The 27,885-nt window shown below is 39.0% G+C and overlaps 1 protein-coding gene and 1 pseudogene across 1 annotated transcript; one reads left to right on the top strand and one right to left on the bottom strand.

Annotated features, from left to right (window-relative positions):
• Positions 1-1,405: 1,405 nt before the first annotated feature.
• On the bottom strand, positions 1,406-12,593 carry LOC119914946 (annotated as a pseudogene).
• A 1,888-nt stretch (positions 12,594-14,481) lies between these two features.
• Positions 14,482-16,080, top strand: LOC119914943. Its single transcript, XM_038734491.1, has one exon. The coding sequence runs from the start codon at positions 14,482-14,484 to the stop codon at positions 16,078-16,080; it is 1,599 nt and encodes a 532-aa protein (XP_038590419.1).
• Positions 16,081-27,885: the final 11,805 nt, after the last annotated feature.

The following is a 27,885-nucleotide window of genomic DNA, read 5'->3' as shown; positions in this document are numbered from 1 at the left end:
GAAATAAATATGTTTGTCAAGCGTGTATGACGCCTGGCATTAGAACAGGCTGTCTATTTAATAAGAACAAAATCTAATCAGTTTATCTTGATTACTTGAGTACTTTGAAGTCAAAACACTGTCTTTTAAAGCATCCATTGATAGCGTGATCCTTGCTAGAGAATCATTTATTAATCCCCAACAGGATTCCCTGACACTGATTCTTCAGCGTACACGTTTTGTTGAATCACAGCTCTAGAAAACTTGTTAATTGTTGTTAGTTGTTAATATGAAGCTGTTTAGTCTATAATGAAATGATTATTGACTTTTTATTAGAAAAACATGCACCCAGTTTGAAAATCTGTACATGTCAAAACAGGAGGGTTGTAACGGTTCTGAAATAGAGACCAAAACCGCGACACAAAAGTCCCTGGACTGTTGAGCTCTCATTAAAACAGTGCAACTGTGGCAGTGGCTGGTGTATATCGTATTTGTATTGACAGTAGGTTATTGTAGGTAATTTTCCACCTTATTTTAGTGTCACACACTCACACACACTCACACACACTCACACACATTCACACACACTCACACACCTAACCTGCAAATTATGAACCAAACCGTGGCTTAAAAATCGATGTCTGATCCCTAAAGTATTGTTTTTTAGGAAGTTTATTTCAGTAAGTGTTCTTATTTTTTATACAGTCCTCTCATTAGTCATAGTGGTCACTACAGGAAGCACCACCAACAGAGCTGATCACGTGATGAAACATCAGCTGGAACCAATCTCTGTCAGACCTGCTGCTCGTCACAAACTCCCAAAGAGAAACAGAAGAAAGTTCAGCAGAAGCTTCAGCAGAGTCCAAAAGCTGCTGCTGATCCAGTGAAGACACTCTGAGCAAACTGATTTCATGAAGCTCACAGGAAGCTGCAGCACTCAGGATGCTTTCATGTGGAAGAACAGAAGATATTGCAGTCACTAAAATATCCCAGGACTCAAAGTAACTGGTTTTATCATAATCAGCTGAATAACTTGAACCAGACCAGTCGTTAACTTGTTGAAGGATTAATCAGTTTTATTCTCTTCTTAAAAACTAAATATTTGCATATTATTCATTGGGAAAGTACTAATTTACTGTTAGCTATTAAGAGTCACAGAGAAACCAACAATTGATCAAAGAACATGTGTACATGCAGCAGGTCAGTACTAATTTCTCCTCCACCCCGACCCTATTCTGAAGCATCAGTTATTGATTTAAACTCTGGGTCCAATGTTCACTTTCAGGCTGTAACCTGGTTACTGACGTTCAGGTAAACACAGTGAAAAGCAGATGACAGAAGCTACTGCATCCCAGAACACATCTTCATTCATTCACACACAAATTAGGTTTTGATTTTTGAGTCTGATTGATGTTGTTCACCTATTTCACTGCTTTATAGCTGCTGTTAGTTTGTACCGCAGTCCTGCTCTGGTTCCTTCATCCTCTCGACTCTTCATCTCCTCCAGTTTCTGGACCTTCTCTGCGTCTCCTTTCTCCTTCATCTTCTCAATCAGGAAGTCCAAGTGGACATGAGTGGACAGTGAATCAACATTCAGGGCGATCTGATCCAGTCTGACAACATGTTTGAAGGACTTTTCCAACATCTGATCTTTTTCTTTCTGAAGTTCTTTCATTTGCTTTTCTAAAGTTTCCAAAAGGCTTGTTGTCTCCTCACATCCTGCTTTACCTCTTTCATACTTCTCTTTCACATCTTGCTGGGTCTTCTGAACTTTCCTTGTCTTGGTCACATAGATCCACTTTTCTTTCACATGATCTGATACAGGACACTTCCTGGTACATGAAGTGCAGCGGCCATCTTTCATGACCTCACAGTGTTCAGGATACCAGGACACAGTGCATCCAGGATAGTGACAGTTCTCCTCACAGACTGTACAGCAGACAGCTGCTTCATAATTTAACCACAACCACAACCACCACCACCTCCTTCCACCATCAATATTTTCTTTTTCTTTGTAGATCTCATCATCTTCTACAGTGAACTCTTCATTTCTCTTCTTCTCTTCTTCATGTTTCTTCAGAGCTTCCTGAGTCTGTTGGTTTTCTCTCTGTTTCTGTTCAGTGAACTCAACTCTCTCTTTCAGGTTTTGGATGCAGGCTGTCAGACTGATTCGTGAATCCAACACTTTAATAGTTTTTATCACATTTTGAGCCCCAGATTTTTTCAGAAAGACTGTGAATTCCTTCATTCCTGTTTCCCATGCCTCTAAGGCAAACTTGTTTCCCTGTGTTCTCTCTGTGTTCTGGCAGTTATCAAACAGGAAGTGAACAGGCTGATTCTTGGCGCACTTTATTTTTGCAGCCTCGAGAGCTTTCAGAGCATTTTCAGGTGTCAGACCATTTGAGAATGTGATGAGAGCAACAATGTTCTTCTCCATGTCTTTTCCAAACAGAGACACCACTGAATCAAAGATGTACCTCAGTCGGTCACTCAGGTGATATAAACTTGCTCTCAGCACCAGACCCACTGCATTAATCTCATGAACTCCGTCCTCTGAGCGGAACCAGTCTAATAATCTCTTACTGACGATGTCATCATGTTGGATCCCTCTGGTGTCTCCGTATCCAGGAGTATCGATGATGGTCAGAGAGTAGGGCAGAGTTTCACCTTCAAAACCAAAGACCTGGTACACCATCACATCTGATGTCTGACTCTCTGACTGACTTCTCTTCTCGTCCTCTATGATCTTAAACCAGACATCATCCTCCCACTTCACTCCCATGGTGTAGTTGACCAGAGCGTTGATCAGAGTAGATTTTCCTGTTTTTTTTTTCACCCACAAGCAAGATGGTTTTGTTTATCTTGTTCACATTTCTTTCACCGAGAGTCATTCTTCTTAGAGATCCAATGTTCTCTATTTTTGGTCTCAGCTGGTAGACAGCAGGAGGTCCTGACTGGATCAGAACACTTTTGGAAATTATGTTGTCATATTTCAATAATGTGTTCCTGTAGAAAAAGTAGAAAATGTATACATTTTAATTTGATGTACAAATTTGACCCTTCCCTAAAAAAGGAAATACACTAAAATCCATATTAAAACATTTTATACTATTTGAAAGGGATTTTAAAGGCAAGGCAAGTTTATTTCAACATTTCAAGGTAATTCAAAGTCCTTTACATAAAACATAAAAGCAACAGGGAAATATAAAAAAGTTTAAAAGTTAAATAGAAAATAAAAACAGGCAGGTCAAACCTGCTTGCTTATTTTACTCCTTTGATTCCCCATCTCCCACTCTATCCCCCCCTGATCCTACGTTGCTGTTGCTGACGTACTGCGGTAAGCGTGATGACTCATTTCCGTTTCCGGTGCTTGTGTGTTGGTACCGTGTTGTGCTGCTCTCGCTAAATAACAGTTACATTTGTTTGATTACAGCGGCCAACTGTTCGCTAAACACTTATTCTTTACAGTAATTTTGCCTAAGCACTAACAGTTCTTTCCATCTTTTAGTGACTGCTGTTCAATCTCATAGTTGTTCTAAAGTTTTGGTAGCTGATGCTACAGTACTTTAGCTTAGCCGTTAGCGACTTTAGCTTATCAGCTAGCGATGGCTTCTCCTTCTCCCTCTCTCTCTCCTACTTTCTCCTGCTCGGTGTGTCAGATGTTCAGTTACTCCTCTGCCTCCTTTAGCGGTAATGGTACGTGTAATAAGTGTAGTTTATTTATAGACATGGAGGCGAGGCTCAGTGATTTAGAAGTCCGGCTCCGCACCTTGGTAGATCAGTCTTTAGCTACTGTAGCTAGCCAGTCCCCAGTAGTCGGTGCGGAACGGCCTGAGTTAGCCTCTGGTAGCCGTCCTCCGGCATCCCCTGTGCAGCCAGGAAAGGGGGGGGGCTGGGTGACTGTCCGAAGGAGGAATAGTCGTAAGCATTCAAAGTCCACGGGGCATCATCAACCTGTTCACGTTTCTAACAGATTTTCCCCACTCAGCGACACACCCGCTGAGAAACCAACTCTGATCATTGGCAGCTCCATTTTGAGAAACGTGAAGTTAGCGAAGCCAGCGGCCATAGATAAGTGCATCCCTGGGGCCAGAGCGGGCGACATTGAGTCTTATTTGAAACTGCTGGCTAAGGATAAACGTAAATACAGTAAGATTGTTATTCACGTCGGCGGTAATGACTCCCGGTTACGCCAATCGGAGGTCACTAAGATTAACGTTGAGTCGGTGTGTACATATGCAAAAACAATGTCGGACACCATAGTTTTCTCTGGACCCCTGCCAAATCTGACCAGTGATGACATGTATAGCCGCATGTCGTCATTCCGCCGCTAGTGTTGTCGAGGTGGTGTCCAGCAAACGATGTGGGCTTTGTTGATCATTGGCAGACTTTCTGGGGAAGATCTGGTCTGATCCGGAGAGACGGCATCCATCCCACTTGGGAAGGAGCAGCTCTCATTTCTAGAAATCTGGCCAAGTTTATTAGTGGACCAAATCCATGACAACCCAGAGTTGAGACCAGGAGGCAGAGTCGCAGTCTAACACACTTCTCTGCTCCTCCATTTCAGGAGTTACTTAGTGAAAATCCTATAGTGACGGTGTCTGCCCCCGACCATCGAAATTATTTAAATCAAAGGTAAACAGAAGAGGAGCTGTGCATAAAAACCTCATAAAAATTAAAACCACAAGAGCAATAGTGCAAACTAATAGGAGAGTTAAATGTGGACTCTTAAACATCAGATCTCTCTCTTCTAAAGGTGTACTAGTAAATGAACTAATATCAGATTATGATATTGATTTATTTTGTCTTACTGAAACCTGGCTGGGTGATGGAGAATATGTTAGCCTAAATGAATCCACCCCTCCCAGTCATATTAATACTCACATTCCTCGAGGCACAGGCCGAGGAGGTGGAGTTGCAGCTATCTTCGACTCTAGCCTACTAATCAGCTCTAAACCTAAACTAAACTATAACTCATTTGAAAGTCTTGTTCTTAGTCTTTCGCACCCAAGTTGGAAATCACTGCAACCAATTCTTTTTGTTATAGTGTACCGAGCACCTGGCCCGTATTCTGAATTCTTATCTGAATTTGCAGAGTTTTTGTCAACTTTAGTCCTTAAAACGGACAAAGTTATTATTGTAGGGGATTTTAATATTCATGTGGATGTTGATAATGACAGCTTCAGTACTGCGTTTATCTCTCTCTTAGATTCCATCGGCTTCTCTCAGAGTGTTCATGAACCGACCCACTGTTTTAACCACACCCTCGACCTTGTTTTGGTGTATGGTATTGAAATTTAACATTTAGTGGTGTTCCCACAGAATCCCTCTTTGTCCGACCACTGTTTGATAACTTTTGAGTTTGTATTGCTGAACTACACGCCATTGGGCAAAAAATTCTATACAAGATGTCTGTCTGATAGTGCTGTAGCTAAATTTAAGGATGCGATTCCATCAGCTCTAAATACATTATCTAGTCACAAAGTAACAGAGGACTCCTATGCTAATTTCAGTCCCTCCCAAATCGATCATCTTGTTGATAGTGCTGCAGGCTCGCTGCGAATGACACTCGACTCTGTAGCCCCTCTAAAAAAGAAAATACTAAAACAAAGACGGTTAGCTCCATGGTATAATACTGAAACTCGCAAATTAAAGCAAATATCACGGAAACTGGAGAGGAATTGGCGTTCCACCAAAGTGGAAAATCTCGTTTAATTTGGCAAGATAGTCTTAAAACTTATAGGAAGGCCCTCCGTAATGCCAGAGCAGCGTACTACTCGTCATTAATAGAGGAAAATAGGAACAACCCCAGGTTTCTTTTCAGCACTGTAGCCAGGCTGACAGAGAGTCACAGCTCTATTGAGCCAAGTATTCCCATAGCTCTCAGTAGTTACGATTTCATGAGCTTCTTTAATGATAAAATTCTAGCTATTAGAGACAAAATTCACCAAGACCTGCCCTCAATTGGCACCGACTTATCTCTTAACTCAGGAACCTTAGAAACAGCTGTAGAACCAGATACATGTTTAGACTGTTTTGCTTCCCTCAATCTTTACCAACTAACTTCAATAATTTCTTCATCTAAACCATCAACCTGCCTCTTAGACTCCATCCCGACTAGGCTGCTTAAAGATGTTTTACCCTTAGTCAGCACCTCTATACTAGATATGATCAATCTATCTCTATCAACAGGCTATGTACCACAGTACTTTAAAGTAGCTGTAATTAAACCTCTTCTGAAAAAGCCCAAACTTGATCCGGATGTTTTAGCCAACTATAGACCTATATCTAACCTTCCATTTCTCTCTAAGGTTCTGGAGAAAGCAGTTGCTAAACAGCTGTGTGACTTTCTACAGAGCAATAGTTTATTTGAGGATTTTCAGTCAGGATTTAGAGCTCATCATAGCACAGAGACAGCACTGGTGAAAATTACTAATGACCTCCTTATTGCATCAGACAAAGGACTTGTCTCTGTACTGGTTTTATTAGATCTTAGTGCTGCATTTGATACCATTGACCATCAAATCCTATTGCAGAGACTGGAATATTTCATTGGCATTAAAGGAACCGCTCTAAGCTGGTTTAAGTCCTATTTATCAGATCGATTTCAGTTTGTACATGTTAACGATGAGTCCTTCATGCACGCCAAAGTTACTCATGGAGTTCCTCAAGGATCTGTCCTCGGACCAATCCTCTTCACTTTATATATGCTTCCTTTAGGCAATATTATCAGGAAACATTCCAGGTTATTGTTCTTCAGTCTTAATTTAAAATAACTGACATTTCCTCATTTAGTTTTGAGTCTGGGGACAGAAAGCAGACCTGTCCCAGACAAAGGCTGTTTTAAAGGCAGCACTTTCAGTTCGTTCTTTAGCATTAATTAACAATAAACATGTAATAAATGGTTTATAATGTTTGCAGTGGTGTTGTACTGGACCACGTCATACTGAGAGCTGTTTCTAATGTGTTGTACAGCTGCAGTCTTTGTTAATCTGCTATCCTCAGTTCAGAATGTCATGTTGAAGTGATAAAGAAATGTTTCAGATTGTCGTCTTGACTTTTACATTAAACGTACAGTCTGTAATTCCTGCCACATGCTCCAAACAAATAGGAGGCCTCCTCCCCCTCAGCCAGGTGACTCTCTAAGCAATTCTGCTCCTGTGGTCTTTTGAATTTAGTTCCTGGATTAGTGGCATCGCTTCCTATGCAAAAATGAAGTAATGTAAAGAAATGTAGGTCTGAAAGATTCTTTTCCGTCAATGTGTCTTTCTGTAGCAGGTGTGTGTACAGGAGAGAGAAAGTATACATGACATTCCATCAAACTCATTTTTGACAGCTATTTCCGGTCCCACCACCCCCACCGGATGTCTGTATGTAACTGATAAGAGGGTTGCGTACATCCTTCCATTGTGTGTTTTTAATTGATTTAAAGACTTTATTAAGTAATACAACTTGAATGAATTAACTAGGAGGTGTTTGTGACAATAAATTTATCATTAAAAAAGTATAGCAGTGAGTTAAGTAAAGGAGGAATCTCCGGGGCCAGCAAAGGATCAGTAGGAGGTTTCTTTGGAATCAAGTCAGTCTTTATTATTAAAAAGTGAAGAATAAATTGAAATAATGACAGTAAAGCAGTAAAATGGTATAACGGTGAGTAAAAATTAAACAGCATTATAAATTACCTTCAACAGCATGCAGTAAAATAAGAGTGAGTTCCAAAATTAAACTTTGTAAAATCTTTGCTAAAGCTTTGTGTGACAAACTTACCATCATTAAAGAACTAAAGAATAAATTGAAATAATTACAGTAAAATAGTATAACAGTGAGTTAAAATTAAACAGCATTTTAAATTACCTTCAACAGCATGCAGCAAAATAAGAGAGAGTTCCAAAATTAAACTTTGTAAAATCTTTGCTAGTGCTTTGTCTTACAAACTTGCCATCATTATCACTCCAAAGCTGTAGCCTAGTCTTAAACTTGTGAGTCTTAAAACTTTAATCCTTCTAGAGTCTGTGTCTCTTCTTCTCTGTCCTCTCTCTTTCTGGTGTAGCATAGGCTGTGCAGGGTGAATTGAGGAATGTGCACCTCCTCCCCTCCCTCTGTTTTCTCAATGAGCCACATCAAGTTATGTGTTTTAACTGTCATTAGCATCTTCAGGTAATCTTGTAGACCAGTTATGGAATAGAGTTATCTATAACCCCAGACTCCGGATGTTAAAAACGGTCTGGGTTTATCAGACAGAGTTCGTTTTCGAAACAGGAACCTATTTTTATCAGCCGGAGACAAGAGTTTGGAACTACAGACTATATAATAATCTGGTTGTACCAGAAGTAACGGCCCCCAACCCCTCACCAGTTATCTCCCACATGCTGTCACATACAAAATAAGAGGGTGGGCAGAGTTACCGTGAGCCAATGATAAGAGACTAGGAGGGGTTACCATAGGCCAATGATGGGAGTCTGTGAAAATAAAACCAGAACATTGTCTTCAAGAAATTGCCAAGAGGGCACTTGGATCCTTGAGCAGTATCTACCTACCAAAGAGGGGACCTCCATGCGGTTAATTTTTTTCAGCTAATGAGTGTTTGTATCTGTTAAAGACTTCTTGTTTCTTTCAAAAATGGACATTTTAACATCAGTGTTAGTAATATTTAAACATTTCTCTGTGATACAAAAATATTCAGGGCCACTTTATTGAGAATTTACAGTTTTACCTGTTATTCAGAAATAACTTGGATGCATGCACAAATATCAAAGATTGCAGTATTAGCAGCAAAAGGTACTTTATCCAGGGTTCAATTATATAAAATGTCTTATTACACTAGTGCAGTCATTTAAACTTTCTCTTCAGGTTTGTCTGTGGTGCTCATTTGGTGAAGTAGGCCTTTTTAAAGGGCCTTCATCTTTATCTTATTTTGTATTTGCTCTTCATAATTATAAATCAGGACTAAAATGCGCAGCAGCATGATCCTATTTTTTAAGTAATCACTAAAACAGGTTTATCAACTTTTACTAAACCTTTGGAATAATTCTGTCCCCAAATATTGTGAAATGAAATTGACCAGTTATAGACAAGATTTCTATCAATTTTGCAATGTACTTGTTTCTTCAATCTAAATTTTATAGGATTGCACTTTATTTATTGACTGCATTACAGAAACGTCCATTGTTGGCTGGCATGTAATGACACGGAGTTCCCTCTTAGTTCCTTCTTTAGCATGGAGCGACACTCCAGCATGGATGAATAAAAGAATGGGGTATTTCTATTAAGAGAATATTGTAATCTAAACTAAATATTTAATTTTTAGTTACACTTACAAAATAAGGACAATTCTTATGTAGCAAAAAAAAAAAATACAAGTGTTAACAGCGTCCAAATAACTCTAAATGTAGTCTTTCAGTAACATATAGACTATGTCCCTCATTCTAAACTAAAGCCTTACTCATAACTAAGTCACTAGTCATGCTAACAGGCCTCCTCTTTCCCTTTAGTAAAAAAAAGCTAGAATTATAAAAAAAATATAGTTTACAACTTCATCAACTGGAAACTTCAAGAGCTAAAGTTTGATCCTTCTACTGAGAACCAGCTGCCTTTTGCTAATTAGGGTTTATTAGACTATTACAGAGGTCATGAAATCCAGAACCCTTCCCTTGGGGATGAAGTATTCAAATGCTAGTTAACTACTTTGTTGACATAACAGGACAGTAGTTTTCTGTTGAAAATAAAACAGAAGGTTATAATAAATCTCCTACAGGTAAAAGAATAAAAATCAGCTTCTTTATTTTGGCTCAACCGTGATCTGTGCTAATAACACTTATTGCACGTTCCAAAGCTCAACAGGAACCAGCAGCTTCAACAACAAAAGTCTGTAACAATATCTATCATATTGCTTTTTATTTTTTATGTAATGCCCAGATTTACCACGGGGTTCTTGACTAGCCAGAACAGGATGTTCAGCAGTCTTACACTGTTTCATTGCAGGTCTTGCATTCAACCATAGTGGCTAGTTTGCCCTTGACAATAAGGTTTTAGTAAAAACCTCTTTTTTGAGACCATGCTGTTTCTATTTTTTTTTCTAGTGTCCCCTTCCATAGCATTTTTCAGAGACACTACAAAAGAGGAAAACAGATTGCCATCGATAACCCAAACTCTAGGGTTAACTCGTAATTTTCATTACATTTGTTATGTAGTAAATCTACAACTGCAAAGCAATTTAGTGATCCCTACCATGTAGTGATCAAATGCCAATGCTCTCTCTCTCTTCCCCATATTTAAAATGTGTAAAACTAATACCGCAAAACTCATCAGGATCAATCTTCTGTGTGTAAGTTAACATGTTGCATATTTTACCCTTGCTACTAAGAGTTAGTACAGGACACGCAACAGTAGTCCTCATTTTCCGAGCTGCTTTCTGAGCTGCTTTTGTCAAGCTTTGTGAGACGTGAAAACATTTATTTCAGCCCCACAATGTTTCTACATCACTGAAAAGAGCATGTGAAAATCTAGTTTTGGGGAGAAGTCTGTTTTTGCTTGTGATAAGCTAGACCAAATCGCACCATCAAAACTTCTAGTTTCACATTTAAAAAACCCTGCCCCGCCTTCATACTATTTACTTGTTTTGTGAAGCACATGCACGAAGGATTGAATTACAATCAGCAGTGGTTTTACATGTCAACATTAGGTTATTGCAGAACAACAAAGAAGCCCCCTGCTGTGAAGAAGCATTTTGAGTAACAGAATTACATATCATGACAAATACATTAGTATGTACCACCGGTTGTTGTGGCACTAAAAACTGAGTTGATGGCTCACTATGACTCTGAACTGATAGTAAAACACATACTTTTGTATTTGTATTGTGTATTTACCATGGGGTTCATGCCCTTCCCTTCTCATGTTCGCCTGTTTGTCCCTCTCGTCTGTGTTCTTGTTACACGGTGCAAAAGAAAAAATCTTATCCATTCTAACCAAAACAATACATATGTATAAATATTTACAACTTTACTACAAGTGTTATGTCAGTTACAGGATATTATAAATCTAAAACTTCAAAGCAATGTTAATTACATTTTCATTAGCTTCAGAGTTTTCTACAGCAACTGGTCAGGAGGTGTATTAAGTCATCTGGAAAGGGACATCATGAAAGTGATGGCAATTTTTAGTGAATTATATGTTATGGGCACTTATCTGACCAAATAGCAAGTGAAAAGGGCAAATGCTTGAGTGACAAAAACAATGCAAAGCAGGAGAGCAAGAGTCAGAGAGACCAAACTGACATAGGTTTATATGGGGACAAGCAGCTGTACTGTCCAACAAAATACTAATGAAGACACTAATTTTAAATTCAAAGTTTGGTGATGTTGACACTGACTTGCATTAAAATAGCTTTAAAAGCGGCTTGCTAGTTAAACATTTCTATTGGGGCATACCTGTAGAGATGTGCCTTCCAGAGCGGTTAATATATAGGGGTGGAATATTAAAAAACATGTATTAAGAATATTTAACATAATAATTTAATAGAAATACGGTAGCTTTGCTTAGCCTACATGCAATGAATCAATGGCCTGACTCTCTCCATCCCTGCAGAATGTACAGGCTAGTATCCCACCATATAGTTGATCATGTGTTATACGCTAATTCCAACGTTTCTTTTCTTGATTCCCATGTGGAGAGACAAAACTTTTTAAATGACGTGTACATTTTGACTGGTTTTCCACAAATGTAGCAGTAGGTTATATTACTTACTAAAGAGGATGTCTTTAAAGACTGGATGTACTGATCGTCACCAGTTTCAGCACTATCCTTAACAGACGTGTCTTCAGTATTTCCATTAAGAGCTTTAGCCCAAACTCCTGGTACTTGTACTTGCTTAATTTCCCTAAAAGTGTTGTGTTGACTGCAGTCTTAGTGTTGGACATTTTAATATTAAGTTCTTCTGAGGGTTGCAAATATTTTGAACGTCCAGCTGTGCTTTCCCATGAACTAGCCTGATTGACTGTAAGAATCAGGTACATATTCCTCCTCTGATAAATTCTATTCACTTGGACTTGGTTCTTAAAAAAAGCTTAAAAAGGTCTTAGTGAGTACATAACTTTGAGAATAATTCTGCAATGACACTTACGAGCCTACCTAACTTTTCACATGTTTAAGCTTAAATATAGATTTTTGCTGTTGAAAGTAAATAACAAAACTCATTGTATCACGCATAATCTATACTGATAATCATTTAGATGCTTAATTTGGTTGTTTGTTTTGAAGCATGTGCAATTCATCAGTTGGGTTGATTTTTCACTTCACTTTAATTGAGGTGCAAATTGTTTGTGTGTGTCTTTGTTATTTATCAAGAAAATTAGTACTAAAACTTTGCAAAGAGGTACAAACATAAGATTCTAAAATGGGAGACTGTATAGTTTTTACATGGAAGCCAATTTGACTTTTTATACGATGTATGTGTTTAAAGTAATTCAGATTGTTTGTGAAGAAAATGGTTGCTGCAAACTTGTTGGATTGCAACCTGCAAGACTTAAGATAGTTGAATAGACTCCTGAAAGTGTTAAATATTTGTCTAGATACCGTTTGGTCCACACTGTCTTTGGTGTGCATTTTGGTGCCATCCATGTTGAGTTCAATGTTCATGTGCACTAGAGTAGCTCTAAGTTCTTCACCAAATTAGAAGTGTAATTTGCTAATGAAAATGTAATTTCATAATCAATACTGTTGTCAGCACAACGGTCAACTTGAGGAGGGCTCCTCAGCAGTACCAGCCTTGGAAAATGTGCCAGATGAAGTGAACCCTTTTCCCCTCTTATGTGGCGTGGTGTGAGATGTAAAGGTGAGTATTTTAATAAATAAATGTTGCATTCATGAATGCTTAACTTTAAACATAATAAGTAATAGTCTTTTATCTTCTGTTAGAATGCTATTTCTGTGAAGGTGGTAGTTAAGTGTTTTAATTTAACTTTTTTAAATCTTTGGTTCACCAATATACAGCCTACTGGAACTTGATACGTGCAAAGCAGCAAATATTATATTTACAGAGGGTAAAAACTTCCTTGTGGTGTTGATTAATTGTGATTCTTCATATGCATCACTTTACAAATTTCTACAATAATCCTCAAGGGTGGGTAATAAATAATAGTAACATAGCAATAATAACATAAAAAATGCTCTTGTCTGATAGTCAATACAACTGTTGTTTTTATTGAATCATATTCATATTAAACGACACAATAATAGAACATGACTCAACTTGACTTGGACTCTAGCTCAAAGATTTTAGACTTGACTTGGACTCTAGCTCAGAGACTTGAGACTTGTCTTGGACTCTAGCTCAGAGACTTGAGACTTGACTTGGACTCTAGCTCAGAGACTTGAGACTTGACTTGGACTCTAGCTCAGAGACTTGAGACTTGTCTTGGACTCTAGCTCAGAGACTTGAGACTTGACTTGGACTCTAGCTCAAAGACTTGAGACTTGTCTTGGACTCTAGCTCAGAGACTTGAGACTTGACTTGGACTCTAGCTCAGAGACTTGAGACTTGACTTGGACTCTAGCTCAGAGACTTGAGACTTGACTTGGACTCTAGCTCAAAGACTTGAGACTTGACTTGGACTCTAGCTCAAAGACTTGAGACTTGTCTTGGACTCTAGCTCAGAACTTGAGACTTGACCTGGACTCTAGCTCAGAGACTTGTGAGAATCTCTGATCCACATCGGCTTCTTTTACAATGAATATCAATCTTTTTATAAAAGAATATATTTATTTTTCATAAATATTCTTAAATAAATATTCGACACAAACACAAAATGAAAGGCAAATGCTTTCAGTTTCATTATTGCAAAAAACACTTTTCTTCAACTTCAAAACGGTGGTACTTTGAACACCCTGTTGTGTAGCCTAAGCAAGTGCACTGCAATTTCTTGTGTTCACAGCTAGATTTGGCTGTGAGGGTGACTCCAACCAGAGTTCACTCCGTGGCGGAGTGGAAGTGGCGAGGGTCTAGTTTTGGAAAGGCCCCTTGTCTCCCGATGCCCTCCCTGCTCAGTCAGCGTCCTCCTTTGTCTCTTGATCACCAAACATTTGTACACCTGGAACAGCAAGATAAAGCCCTCCTCTGGGACTAGCCGATCGGTCCCTTTACTTCTGCTTCTCCTCTGATAGGCCACCTGAACTATCTTTCCAACTCAGCCACAGGTGGCTAACCCAAGCACTGACTGGAAAACTTTACAACAGAATATGATGTAGTGTGTTTATTAGTGTGTGTATACAGTATTTGTAGACAATTATATCGTCTCCTCTAAAGATATATTTTATAACAGCTGTTTTAATAGAATCATTGTTATCAGCTGCCTCCACTACAAACTTGATAATAAACATATATTTACATTAATACCTCCCCAATAGTGTCTGTCAAAATTGAACATTATTCATTACATGTTGAGCAGTGGTATTTGTGCTGTACAGGAGGTGAGGGTAAAATCTATATTTAATTAAAATGTGTAAATGTTTTTCTACAGGAACACATCATCCAAATATGACAACATCACATCCAAAAGTGATCTGATCCAACCAGGACCTCCTGCTGTCTACCAGCTGAGACCAAAGAAAGAGAACATTGGACCTCTAAGAAGAATGACTCTCGGTGAAAGAAATGTGAACAAGATAAACAAAACCATCTTGCTTGTGGGTGAAACAGGAACTGGAAAATCTACTCTGGTCAACACTCTGGTCAACTACGCCATGGGAGTGAAGTGGGAGGATGATGTCTGGTTTCAGATCATAGAGGACGAGGAGGAAGGTGAATCAGAGAGTCAGACATCAGATGTGATGGTGTACCAGGTCTTTGGTTTTGAAGGTGAAACTCTGCCCTACTCTCTGACCATCATCGATACTCCTGGATACGGAGACACCAGAGGGATCGAACAAGATGACATCATCAGTAAGAGATTATTAGACTGGTTCCGCTCAGAGGACGGAGTTCATGAGATTAATGCAGTGGGTCTGGTGCTGAAAGCAAATGTATATCACCTGAGTGACCGACTGAGGTACATCTTTGATTCAGTGGTGTCTCTGTTTGGAAAAGACATGGAGAAGAACATTGTTGCTCTCATCACACACTCAGATGGAAGAAAACCTAAAAATGCTCTGAAAGCTCTCGAAGATGCAAGTATTAAATGTGCCAGAAATGAAAAGAATCAGCCTGTTTACTTCCTGTTTGATAACTGCCAGAACACAGAGAGAACACAGGGAAACAAGTCTGTTTTTGAGACTGCATGGGAAACATCTATGAGAGGAATGAATGAATTTACATACTTTCTAGAAAAATCCGGGCCTCAGAATGTGATAAACACTGTTGAAGTGTTGAATTCACGAATCAGACTGACAGCCTGCATCCAAAACCTGAAAGAGAGAGTTGAGTTCACTGAACAGAAACAGAGAGAAAACCAACAGACTCAGGAAGCTCTGAAGAAACATGAAGAAGAGATGAAGAGAAATGAGATGTTCACTGTAGAAGTTGATGAGATCTACAAAGAAAAAGAAGAAATCACTGGTGGGGAATGGTTATTGTTTAATGGAGCTGTCTGCTGTACAGTCTGTGAGGAGAACTGTCACTATCCTGGATGCACTGTGTCCTGGAGTCCAGGATACTGTCAGATCATGAAAGATGGCCGCTGCACTTCATGTACCAGGAAGTGTCCTGTATCAGATCATGTGAAAGAAAAGTGGATCTATGTGACCAAGACAAGGAAAGTTCAGAAGACCCTGCAAGATGTGAAAGAGAAGTATGAAAGAGGTAAAGCAGGATGTGAGGTGACAACAAGCCTTTTGGGAACTTTAGAAAAGCAAATGGAAAAACTTCAGAAAGAAAAAGATCAGATGTTGGAAAAGTCCTTCAAACATGTTGTCAGACTGGATCAGATCGCCCTGAATGTTGATTCACTGTCCACTCATGTCCACTTGGACTTCCTGATTGAGAAGATGAAGGAGAAAGGAGACGCAGAGAAGGTCCAGAAACTGGAGGAGATGAAGAGTCGAGAGGATGAAGGAACCAGAGCAGGACTGCGGTACAGACTAACAGCAGCTAAAGGATCAGTGAAGTGAGTGAACAACATGATTCTGACTTGTCATTTATCTAAACTCTTTAAACATCAAAAACATTCTTTCATCAAGGTTACTTGCTGTCTTGTTCAGGGGCTTTTCACATTTGTGCAATACGTGAAATTTACCTATTAAGCCAACATGGAGGTGAATTCCTGGAGCTGCTCAGAATCATGAGATGTGTTTCCATTGAAAATAATGCAATCATGGATGAAAGGTCAGTCTCAGCCAGTGGCGGCTAAAAATATTTTAGGTGGGTCTGTGCCATATCAGTTTCAGTAACCGTCCCAATACAATTTAACGCAAACTGCAGGATACCAGTGCTTTGAAATAGTCAGAAATGATTTAATGCCTGAACAAGGTACGTCGCCTTAAAACCCTGTGACGCACGCGTTGTCACCGAGTACGTCGCCACCAGTACACCATTGTCAGTGTAACTTTATTTTAGCCTTATTGAGTGAATTCAAGTCATGTTTTGTACAGCCTGTGTTAAAAGCTTTTATTCTTGTGGCGAATTGGATCTCTGGAGTAGCCTACAGTTCACAGCCTGTGTTGTGCTTATTGTTTGGATTCACTGTTATTTTGTCATATTAAGCTCCACTGAAGAAGATAATGCTTTCACTTCCCCACAATGTGACAATGGTTGTATTAGGCCTACAGTTACTTATAAAATTAATCATTGAAGCATTAGAGCTGTGTTTCATGCTTATTCAGTTTCCATTATTAACTGTAGGCTTTTTGTTATAGGCTGTTGCTTTTATTTGGTTATTTTATTTGCAACAATGTATTTTAAATGTGTATTTTGATCATCAATGTAATCCTAAAGGAGTTATAACAAATTATGTTGCCTTCTGTCTGCACATTTTTGTCTAGCAATTACATTGTTGTTGAAGTAGAAGACAGCAAATTAAAAATCTTCAGACCCTCAGTGAAGTTCTTCATTTTCCATCAGGATGCGACACTAAGAGAAACCAGCATACTATTATAAAATGATACGAACGTAATTTCCACTCTACATAAGCTTATTCTATACAAAGTAGAAGACCATTTAATGTTCAACTGTAGACAAATGTACAGGCAGTGTTGGGGAGTAACTAGTTACATGCAATTTAATCAAGTAATTTAGTTAGAAAATAAATGTAAGTGTTATCTGTTACAGTTAGGCCTACTGGGAAAATATGTAATTAAATCATAATTACTTATGAAAATATTTGATTACATTAGGGGTTACATCTGAATATTTACTGTAAAAAGCTCAGCTATATGGTGAATAATATTTATTTTGTTGCTTTGCGTTTTTTATGTGGACATGTCTTCCTTTGCCATTTCTGGCTACAGTTGTTTATTAAAGTTTGATGCTGTTCTGATGCTTTGATTGAAAAATGTTCAACTTTGGGAAAAACGCTGCGCTTGTCACTGTCACTTTTTACCCAGCCGTCCAATCACAGTGCAGGAGGGGCGGGACAAACACCACACCGAGCACATCCGATTTTGAACGAAAAGATGTGCCTACTCGCAGAGGTGTTTCCTCACCCGCAAAATCTCATGAACCCGCATACAGAGCAAGTAGGCCTACGTACTTTGTGGTGACATTTTTACATTAAAAAAATTAAGTAGACTACACGAGTTGCAGCACATCTCCTCCATGTAAATTATGTCTCGTAGCAACCACAGCATCTAAAAAAAAATACTGCGCATCCAAAACACACCCTAGCGCTCCTTTTCAGCTGGCAAAAAACGCTTTGGTGGACACGGGCCCTCACTGTCTTTTAAAATGGTTAACATTTCAAAACAAAACAGTTATGGCAGCATCAAATATGGGGAAAATATATATTATCCCAGTTAATAAATGAAGGATGGGAGGATTGAACTTCAAGTTGTCTCTGATATCTATAATACAACAAAGTAGCATGATTTCATGGCCTATAGGCTGGTCAATTAAACTCCAAATATTACCAGTCATATTTTTCAAGTTATAGCTATAGTCTATTAACAAATAAATGCAAAAACAAACTCAATGTAATATTTAAAAAGTTAAACGCCACAATTATTTGAGTTTTTGCAGCCTAATAAAAGACCAGGTCCAATGCTAAAAGGTTTCTGGAAGGAGAGGCTATTGCAGATGTCATCCACTAGATGGAGCCATAGCTTTTGTAATGTGCTGCAAATACACTAGAATATAAGCAGAAATTTTGAACTAACTTGAAGTGCTGTAACTGAACAAAACGTAATACAACCTTTTTCATAACATTTTGACATAATATTAATTAATATCATTATCATGTTATATTAACATCATAATTAGTAATTCACAGGAAGAGCAACTTGCCCTCTTCCTGTTTTCAACATCTTCCGTAACAACAAGCAACGTTCAAAGCCTGACAAAGTGGTACGTGACAGGTTTACACACACGACTCCAAAGACGAATCAGAAAGGTAATTTTTATCTTTTATTGAACAACTACAGAAAGAGGCATTCCCGGGGACAGCTATGTATTCTCTTCCAGTTTTCAACAGCTGTCGTATCTGCGACAACCACAGACGCATTCAGCTGACGGTCACCGCTAACAGGGCCACTCGTTAAACCGAAACACTGGAGTAACACTTCAGAGCTGTCTATAAACTATACAGGTTACCTCTGTAGCCAACAGCTGTTGTTCTCCTTGTTGATGTACCATAGCACAAGCACCACCTGACAGTGGGAGGAAAGGTCAGTCATCTCATCTGCCTGAATAGCGAGATATTCTGCATTTTTTTACATCCTTCAGAATGTAATCTTGACTGATAGTCCAAAAGTTTGTTTTGCACAGTCTTTGAGGTGCCTTCGAAAACGGTAGCTGTCTTAAGGTGCTCCTCCAACACGCTGTCCTGTGGTCAACAAGATCTACTGAAAATGCCAGGGTTGTCTCAAGTTAACTCTTCCTAGCATTGCTAGCTTCACCATGTTATCCATATGTGCCCTTGTACACTTGTGTTTCGTTATCTTTTCAAATAAATGTATCGTGTCGTTTACTCCTGTAACAGTCCATGTTGTATCCGTCCCTGCCGTTTTAAAAAGCAAGTATGGGAAGCAAAATAAGCATTTAAATCATAGCATCCAGCTAACGTTAGCCAAAGGCTGAAAGCCTGTGTCGGTCTTGAGTTCCGCATTCATCTTGTCAACAACGTCATGTGTCCCTCTACCACCGACTGACTGTGCTTTGGGCAGATCCTGGAGTGCCCTTGAGGCATCAGATTTGAGGATACCAGTGCTTTGAAATAGTCAGAAATGATTTACAAGAGTGGCTTAACTTCTGTTGCTATGAGCGTATCTTGTGTCAGCTATTGGCTGCGCTGCTGTGCTGCCTAGGCGATCTCTGTGGCGCCACAGAAGAGATTAGTGAATGAGCAGGACGTTAATTTCACCCCCAAACAATAAATATTTAGCCTATATTTTTTATATTACACATGAATTTGCATTTTAAACAGACAAATACTTATTATTATATATTATTATACTTAGGTAATTACTTAAAATAAAAAAAAATTCAATATAAAAGCAAGTGGGCATTGCAACAAGCGGGCTTGTCGGGGTCGTGCTCGTTTCACGCACACGCCCGCCCCTGCCAAAGTTGAATTAGCTTGAACTTTCTGTAGCCTACACGGTGAGCAAAACAAAAAGAAGATGGATGACAGACTGATCCTTGCCGTCTGGGACTTCCCTGAAATATATAAGTGTTCACTAAACAATTATCGGGACATTAAAAGGAGGGCGTTTGCATGACTAGATTGATCAGCTTTATGAATATGAATAATATATATATATAATATAAAAATATAGCCTATCAACTAACGTTACTTATAATTTTACTTTAAGCTAGGCTATTAAGGAATACAGTGGCGCACAGAAGCTGTTGCCGTGGTTACTATCTATTGACTTGTTGATGTTTTATTACACTTAATATTACTGCATGGTCAGTAAAGTGTTTTGCGTGAGCTCATATAAAGTGAGGACTATCTATGCCTTACAAAGCATTTACAAATGATATTGTAACACAAGAATCAGTTATCTTCTGAACAGAAGAAGGAAACGGACACAACACAAAGTGATACAGAACATGATTTTTACAAAATGCCTTTCAGCCATTTTTTCATAAAAAAACACATCAACAACACGAGAGACTATTGTTGCATAAACTGTACAACTGTTGATATAAATGAACCACCTGTTCTCACTCCCAAGTCGTCACATATGGACGAATGGTCATTTAATGCTGTAAATAAACATGTAAAAAGAATAAAAAGTGCATAAATAAATCAAAAATTGTAACCCTAACCCTGGGGCGTCAGTGCGCATGTGTAGGCGTAGCGTGCGTGCAGTGGCAGCTGAAGAGACGGAGCTCCAGCTTCACTGGTGTTGTGCCAAGTTGTTCGCACCTCACGGGACTTTCAGATAATTTATCACCGTTGATGAACCACAAAGAATATTTTATCATTTTTAAACAGCCGCTACTTGAAATAGACCCGCGAGGAACCACGACGTGCATGCAGTTGTTGGCAGCACGGCAAAAACTCTGCAGAAGACCGGTGAATGACAGGCGAGAGAGAGAGAGAGAGAGAGAGAGAGAAAAGGGTCAACAAAAAGCTTCAGTTTAGGAGGAAATTTACAGTGTAAGTTGAATGAATAGAGACTGCAGCTCTATTCTATTCTCTACACACGGTAGCTCCACCTTAAGTGTAGAGAGTAGGACAGGGGCGACACCCAGAGAAGAGCTGGAACCCTGAGCTGGTGTGGGCAAGTTCACCTGACCAGGGGGACAAATCACAAGTTTAACAAGTTTTCATGCAGACTTGAACATTCCTCTCAACACATGTGAGAGTCAACAGCTGCTGCAGTAGCTCTGTGGACAAAAGTGTGTTTACTAAATTAAAAGCAGGTTAACCAGTTTCCATAATGATGTTTCACCTGCTGTGGTTTTAAACTGGGCTTCTAACAGCTGGAGGAAAGATGACTTTTTATATGATGGAAGAAGTTTATTGCACAAAAATCCTTTTTTAATCCCCAGCAGGCCTCCCTCTCACTGATCCTTCCGACATTTTTCTGTTGCAGCTTAAAATAACATGAGGACGTGATGGGAACATTCAGACTTTTAGACTTTAGTGAAATTATTAAAATAGTTGTAATAGGTTGGAATCAACAGGTTTAATCTTTCACAATGTGTTGTATCTAGTTGTGAATTATTTTGGAGCATTTTAGCCTAAAGTGTTATCATTAATTACTAGAGCAATGGTGGTCTACATCGTCATCATGTAAAGTGTTATTTTATAGTGTAAAGTTAGATCACAGTGTTAAAACTCTACAGCTCTGCAGACAAAAAGACAGACATTAGTGACTATCCTTAATTATTTTAATCTTTTTACCTAGATGTGCCTTGTTGTTGAGTTATCTGGGGTGTGGCTTCAGTGACTGCCTTAAACTCAAAAAAGGCTTAGGAGATGACAGAGGACACTTGGACAACTCGCTCCTTAAAATCTTCTTCCTTTGAATTTATTTAGTTTTCCACAATCATCAGTTGTTATTCATACATCAATGGAGTTTGATAGGCTGATAACCGTTAAATGCAACCAGAAGAAAAAAAACAAACGACATCAGCTCAATATTAATTTCTATGCAGTGATTTACTATCCAAGCCCCTTATTTGAATAATATTCCAAATGTACGTCAGCATTTTTGCCTCACACTAAACACATGATCAAAGAGTTATTAAATCACATCCAAATACCTAGAGCAGTTCATCTAAGAATAAAGATTAATCCGAATAATAATAATTCACCTTTAAACACAGCTCTTAAATAAACAAGTTAAGTATAGTATGTATCAAGTATAACCATTATATCGACGATTGACGAAATTGAAACGAATCATGTTTACATTTCCACCCTGAATGATGTAATAATGTAAAGCACAAATATCCTCTACTACCATGACTCACGACTAATAAGCCCATTAAACAATCACTTAAACTAATCACCATGTTGATAAATTAAATTAAGGCAGGCAAAATAAACAAGCGCACAGCAGCATCTCAAAAGCGCCACGCTGATCTTTTTAAAAAAGCCATTATATCTTGCCGCATGCAAATCATTCACAAATACCAGAGTCCAAATACACTTAAACAAAGCAATCACTCACATACCAATAGCGCCTCTGAGACCTCCTGCACACTGATGCACCCTCTGCTGTTAATCTTCGTTGCCTTCTCCTTCTTTGCTTAACTTGAGCACATTTGCCAGCCCTAATTCACATTAAATTGGCGTCTTTTCCCACCTGGCTGCAGCAGAAACACCTCCATGAACCTTCACCTCAGTCGAACTTCTCAGCTCAGGACTGCCCCTCCAGGTGATCTCCCAATCAATCAGTGCCGCTATTGGTATTCGAGAAAATAATGTAATAATTTAGCTACGAAAAATTTAAACCTAAATCAATTTAATTAATAATTTAAACCAATTTAATAGAAGTGCTGAACTGTAGTCATGAACACAGAAACAAGCTCACTGTGGTAAGATCATTGACTGCAGGAGAGGCTGCAGGTGTTCAAAATCTGCTGACACTGTGACAGTGCACGCTTTGTTCTACTGTTATCTACTGTTGTTATGACTACATGAGGAACTGTTGATGTATTAGTCTGCTGATATTAAGACTACATATTTAATTACCGGTTAAGGGTTTGATTGTCAACTTCCAACCTCTGATGCTTACAGCCTGTGTGAGCTTTGAGTGAATTTGCTGAAGGAATTTTAGCTGAACCTTTTCACGACAGATTGAGGATGAACCTTTCGTGACAGATTGTGGATGAACCTTTCGTGACAGATTGAGGATGAACCTTTTCGCGACAGATTGAGGATGAACCTTTTCGCGACAGATTGAGGATGAACAGAAGGGCAGCAGATAGAGTCAGCACTATATCAAGATTACTGTAAGAAACCAAGCATTAATGAAAGATACAACATTACCCATGTAACTTTTTAAGAAATATAATTGTGTGTCAAATTATGCATTTATAACTTAGACTACGGTGAGACGTTGAAATATAATGGAGAACTTGTTATCCAGTAGTGTAAAAATCTAGAAAATCAACAACACAGTAATGAATGTCAGCTGGAGAACAGTGTTAATTGGTAAAACAACACGTGTAAGCAGCACGACAGCAGAGGAGAAGAAGTTCACCATAAGGAGAGCAGGGGGCAAACCAGCCCAGAGGTGGATATATAAGGCTGTCTGCAGACCACAGGACTGACTCCATCCTCCGACCTGCAGGGATGTTGTACAGGTTTATCTGTCCTGTATCGGAATAAACTCTTTTTGCACCGACTCTTGATCGTCTCCAGAGAAGTTTTTGATTGCAAACTTATTGACTATAGTAGAAAGTTAATGGAGTATTTTTGACAAAGTTTAAAAAGCCGGTGAAAGTGGGGACTGGTCGCACATCTGACCCAACAAACTTCAAGACTTGATCCATTGTTGTAAAATCTTTGTCTTAAAGGTAACTAAAGCTGTCATAGTATTATTTTTCCTTCTGCCATGTAGCAGAGTGGAAGTACAAGCTGCATCAAATGGAAATACTAATAAGTATAAATCCCATAAAACTATATTTACATACGTACTTTAATTGGTTGATGTTCTTGTTACATCAACATTTTTGCATGATGTTTAATAAAATGCAAAAAACATTGCTGTTGTAAGGAATTTCTATTGAAATGTCAACACTTTGTTTTAAAACGCACAGAAGTTCATGCTCATTTGCAGAGACCACACCACCACTGTTTCTAATTTATAGTAATATAAATATTAATGTTTCATGGAAAAAATGCTTTGTCTTTCAATAGCTTCCGTGTCATGTGATTCAGGGACTCCAGACTAATGTCAAACTGTATAATAATAATAATAATAATAATCTTTATTTGTAGAGCACTTTTCAAAAACAAGTTACAAAGTGCTTTAACAAGTGTAAAGAATAATACAAAAAAAAAGATAAGAGCATGAAAATTTAATATAAAATTAGTAAAATAGAATAAAATAAAAGGTATAAAATAAAGTCAAATAAGATCGGGAAAGGCTCTCCTATAAAAGTATGTTTTAAGAAGGGACTAAAAGAGTTCACTGACTCAGCCGACCTGATTTCCTCGGGCAGGCTGTTCCAGAGCCTCGGGGCCCTGACAGCAAACGCTCTGTCCCCTTTAGTTTTCAGTCGAGACTCTGGAACAGACAACAGACCTCTGCCCGAGGATCTCAAGGTACGTGCTGGTGCGTATGGGACTAAAAGGTCAGAAATATAACAAGGCGAGAGGCCATGAAGAGCTTTAAAAGTGATCAATAGAATTTTAAAGTCAATTCTGTCAAAACTGTAGTACTACAATAGGGAAATGAGACGGAGACAGGCTCTTTATACACAGGGTGAGACCGTGTTTGATGGCCACACCACTCGTGGGGGGTGTGAACAATAAACGTATGGCGAAGCCTATACGGATAATGCGTCCATTTAATAGCAGTGAAAGTAACTCAAAAGTAATACAAAAGTAGTGTAAAGCATTACAACTCAGAGACAGCAATATTATAATATAACTAATTACTGCTCCAAAATGGAACCCATCAAGTAAAGTTGTAGAACAAAGTTGGATGTTTCTGTAGTTACATAACTTAGCCAAACAACAAGACTTCAACAACCTGTTGAACAGGACCATGAAAGACCATGACAGACATCTTATTGTTGGTTAGTTATTTTTACCTGACAGATGTTTTCACACTGAGGTGGGGCAGTAAGTCACAGAGAAACACTGCTTCAATCTGTCAATGTTGCATTCCCATCTTTGATACATTAACTCACTCCATGTTTTTTAATCTTACTGAGCCTAGGAATCAAATTTTATATCAACTGCTAGTTAACATATCCTTCCTGAAATTAGTGTTACAACCACCAAGTGGCAAAACTCTACAACTGCTAACAAGTCAACGCATTCTCACTCCCAACATCCAGGTTAAAACCTGGATGAGCTGTAATTTTCTAATATTAAACTCAGATAAAACTGAAGTTATTGTTCTGGGGCCTAAGCACCTCTGTGACGCATTATCTAAAGATATAGTTTCCCTTGATGGCATCGCCCTGGCCTCCAGCACCACTGTGAGGAATCTTGGAGTTATCTTTGATCAGGACATGTCGTTTAAGTCTCACATTAAGCAAATTTCAAGGACCACCTTTTTTCACCTACGTAATATTGCGAAAATCAGGAACATCCTGTCTAAAAATGATGCAGAAAAACTAGTCCATGCATTTGTTACTTCTAGGCTGGATTACTGCAATTCCCGATCATAGTACCTTACTACCCCACCAGAGCACTGCGCTCCCAGAATGCAGGGTTACTTGTGGTTCCTAGAGTCTCCAAAAGTAGACTAGGAGCCAGAGTGTTCAGCTATCAAGCTCCTCTCCTGTGGAACCAGGTTCCAGTTTGGGTTCAGGAGGCAGACACCATCTCCACATTTAAGAGTAGGCTTATCTCCTCCAGGTTGGACTACTGTAATGCCCTCCTCGTCGGGATCCCTGGCAGGAGACTGCAAAAGCTCCAGCATATTCAGAACTGCGCTGCCCAGGTCAAACGAGGAGGCGCAAATATGACCATATCACTCCAGTCCTGAAATCCCTCCACTGGCTGCCCATTCAATACAGAATTCAATATAAAATCTGTCTCCTTACCCACCAGTGCATACATGGAACTGCCCCTGCCTACCTCAGTGAACTCCACTTCACCCCACTCACCACCTTAAGAAACCTCCGCTCCTCCACCTCTACCCACTGCCTGCACCAACCAAGGACTAAACTCTCCACCATGGGAGACAGGGCCTTCCAGGCAGTCGCCCCACGGCTCTGGAATGCCCTCCCAGAGCCCCTAAGGGCCCCACAAACTCTGGAGGTTTTTAAGAAGGGCCTAAAGACTTTTTTATTTCAAAAGGCCTTTTAACAGTCATGGTTTTAAATTTTTGTTACGGTGTTTTATTGCGATTGTTATTTTCTGGAACTGTTTTTAACCCCTTGTTGTTGTAGCACTTTGAGATTTCCCTGAAATGTAAAGTGCATTATAAATAAAATTTATTATTATTATTATTATTAAGACTTTCCTCTTTGATAAAGCTTATAGTTAGGGCTGGCTCAGGTGAGTCCTGAACCATCCCTTAGTTATGCTGATAGGCCTAGACTGCCGGGGATTTCCCATGATGCACTGAGCTCCTCTCTCCTCTACTTTCTCTCCTCTGTATGCAACCTCATCCCATTATTGCATGTTACTAACACAACTTCTCCCCTTTCTGGTAGTCTTGTGCTTTCTCGTCCCTCTCCTCTCTCCTCCTATCACTTCCTGCAGGTGTTTCTGGCTCTGGAGCTGTGGAGTCTGGATCTGTGGTTGCGGGTCACCTGCTGCCCCCGTGTTCCTGCTCGACACCCTCTGCTGCAACGACTATTGTTACTGGTCCTATTTTTTATTATTATTGTTATTATTCAGTCTACCATTACTGTCTGTATTTTTTGTGTATATTGTGCTGGCTGCTCCCCCTGAAACAACCATGAAAGACCATGACAGACATCTTATTGTTGGTTAGTTATTTTTACCTGACCTTTTTTTTTTTACCTGTAAAATTGAACCTACTGAGTGACTAAAATTAAGTAACCAAGTCTCCAAAATGGAACCCATCAAGTAAAGTTGTAGAACAAAGTTGGATGTTTCTGTAGTTACATAACTTAGACAAACAACAAGACTTCAACAACCTGTTGAACAGGACCATGAAAGACCATGACAGACATCTTATTGTTGGTTAGTTATTTTTACCTGACAGATGTTTTCACACTGAGGTGGGGCAGTAAGTCACAGAGAACACTGCTTCAATCTGTCAATGTTGCATTCCCATCTTTGATACATTAACTCACCATGTTTTTTAATCTTACTTAGCCTAGGAATCAAATTTTATATCAACTGCTAGTTAACATATCCTTCCTGAAATTAGTGTTACAACCACCAAGTGGCAAAACTCTACAACTGCTAACCAGAGATGCTGTCGTGGTTATAATGAATGTTGCATCACCTGCTGCCTTCAGTCCAGGTTGCTTATAAAACTGCAGAGCTATAAGGAAAGTCTGTAAGTCAACACACTCACCAGACTCTTAAACCCAGTGTAACGTTAACTAAACTGTGACATTGCATAATCAACAATAAAGCTGTAACCTGTTTTTAACTTAAAGAGCACAACCATGCAGCTTAATGTACAATGTGTCTACAATTAATGACAGCTTATTAAATACTGTAAGTCAACAAACCCTGTTGACTCTCAAACCCAGTGTAAAGTTAACTAAATAAAACTGTAAGGTTACCTGATCAACAATAAACCTGTAACCTCTTTCTAGCCAACGGTAATAAATAATGTGACGGCAGCCAGTGAGACGTAAATAATTATTATACATTGCTGCTCCAGTGATTAGAGTTTATTTCTGTAACCATTTTTCACAATTGAATCTTTATTAATGTTTACTGTATGTTATGTAGCAGAAGGGAGTTACAAAACTCATTTTCACTCTACAAATCAGAGGTGTAGTCTACGTGATACGCAGGTATACGCCGTATACCTACTAAGAACGGTCAAAGATTTCCGTATACCCACTTAAAATAGCGAGATGATACGTAACAACATCGTTTTGTGACAGAACCTTCACACGTTCATTCATAAATTCACCCCGTCTGTGTTGCTAATCTCTGAACTGACTGGGGCTTCAGTGGCCTCTGACCGGGA

The sequence above is a fragment of the Micropterus salmoides genome, unplaced genomic scaffold (genome assembly GCF_014851395.1).
Source record: "Micropterus salmoides isolate LMB-PRFRI ecotype aquatic unplaced genomic scaffold, ASM1485139v1 Ms_hic_scaffold_20, whole genome shotgun sequence".
Lineage (NCBI taxonomy): Eukaryota > Metazoa > Chordata > Actinopteri > Centrarchiformes > Centrarchidae > Micropterus > Micropterus salmoides.
This window is presented reverse-complemented; position numbering and strand designations above follow the sequence as displayed.

What these genes read in the sequence shown, in the direction of transcription:
- LOC119914943 (XM_038734491.1), top strand. Translation starts at nt 14,482, where the DNA reads ATGTTTTTCTACAGGAACACATCATCCAAATATGACAACATCACATCC.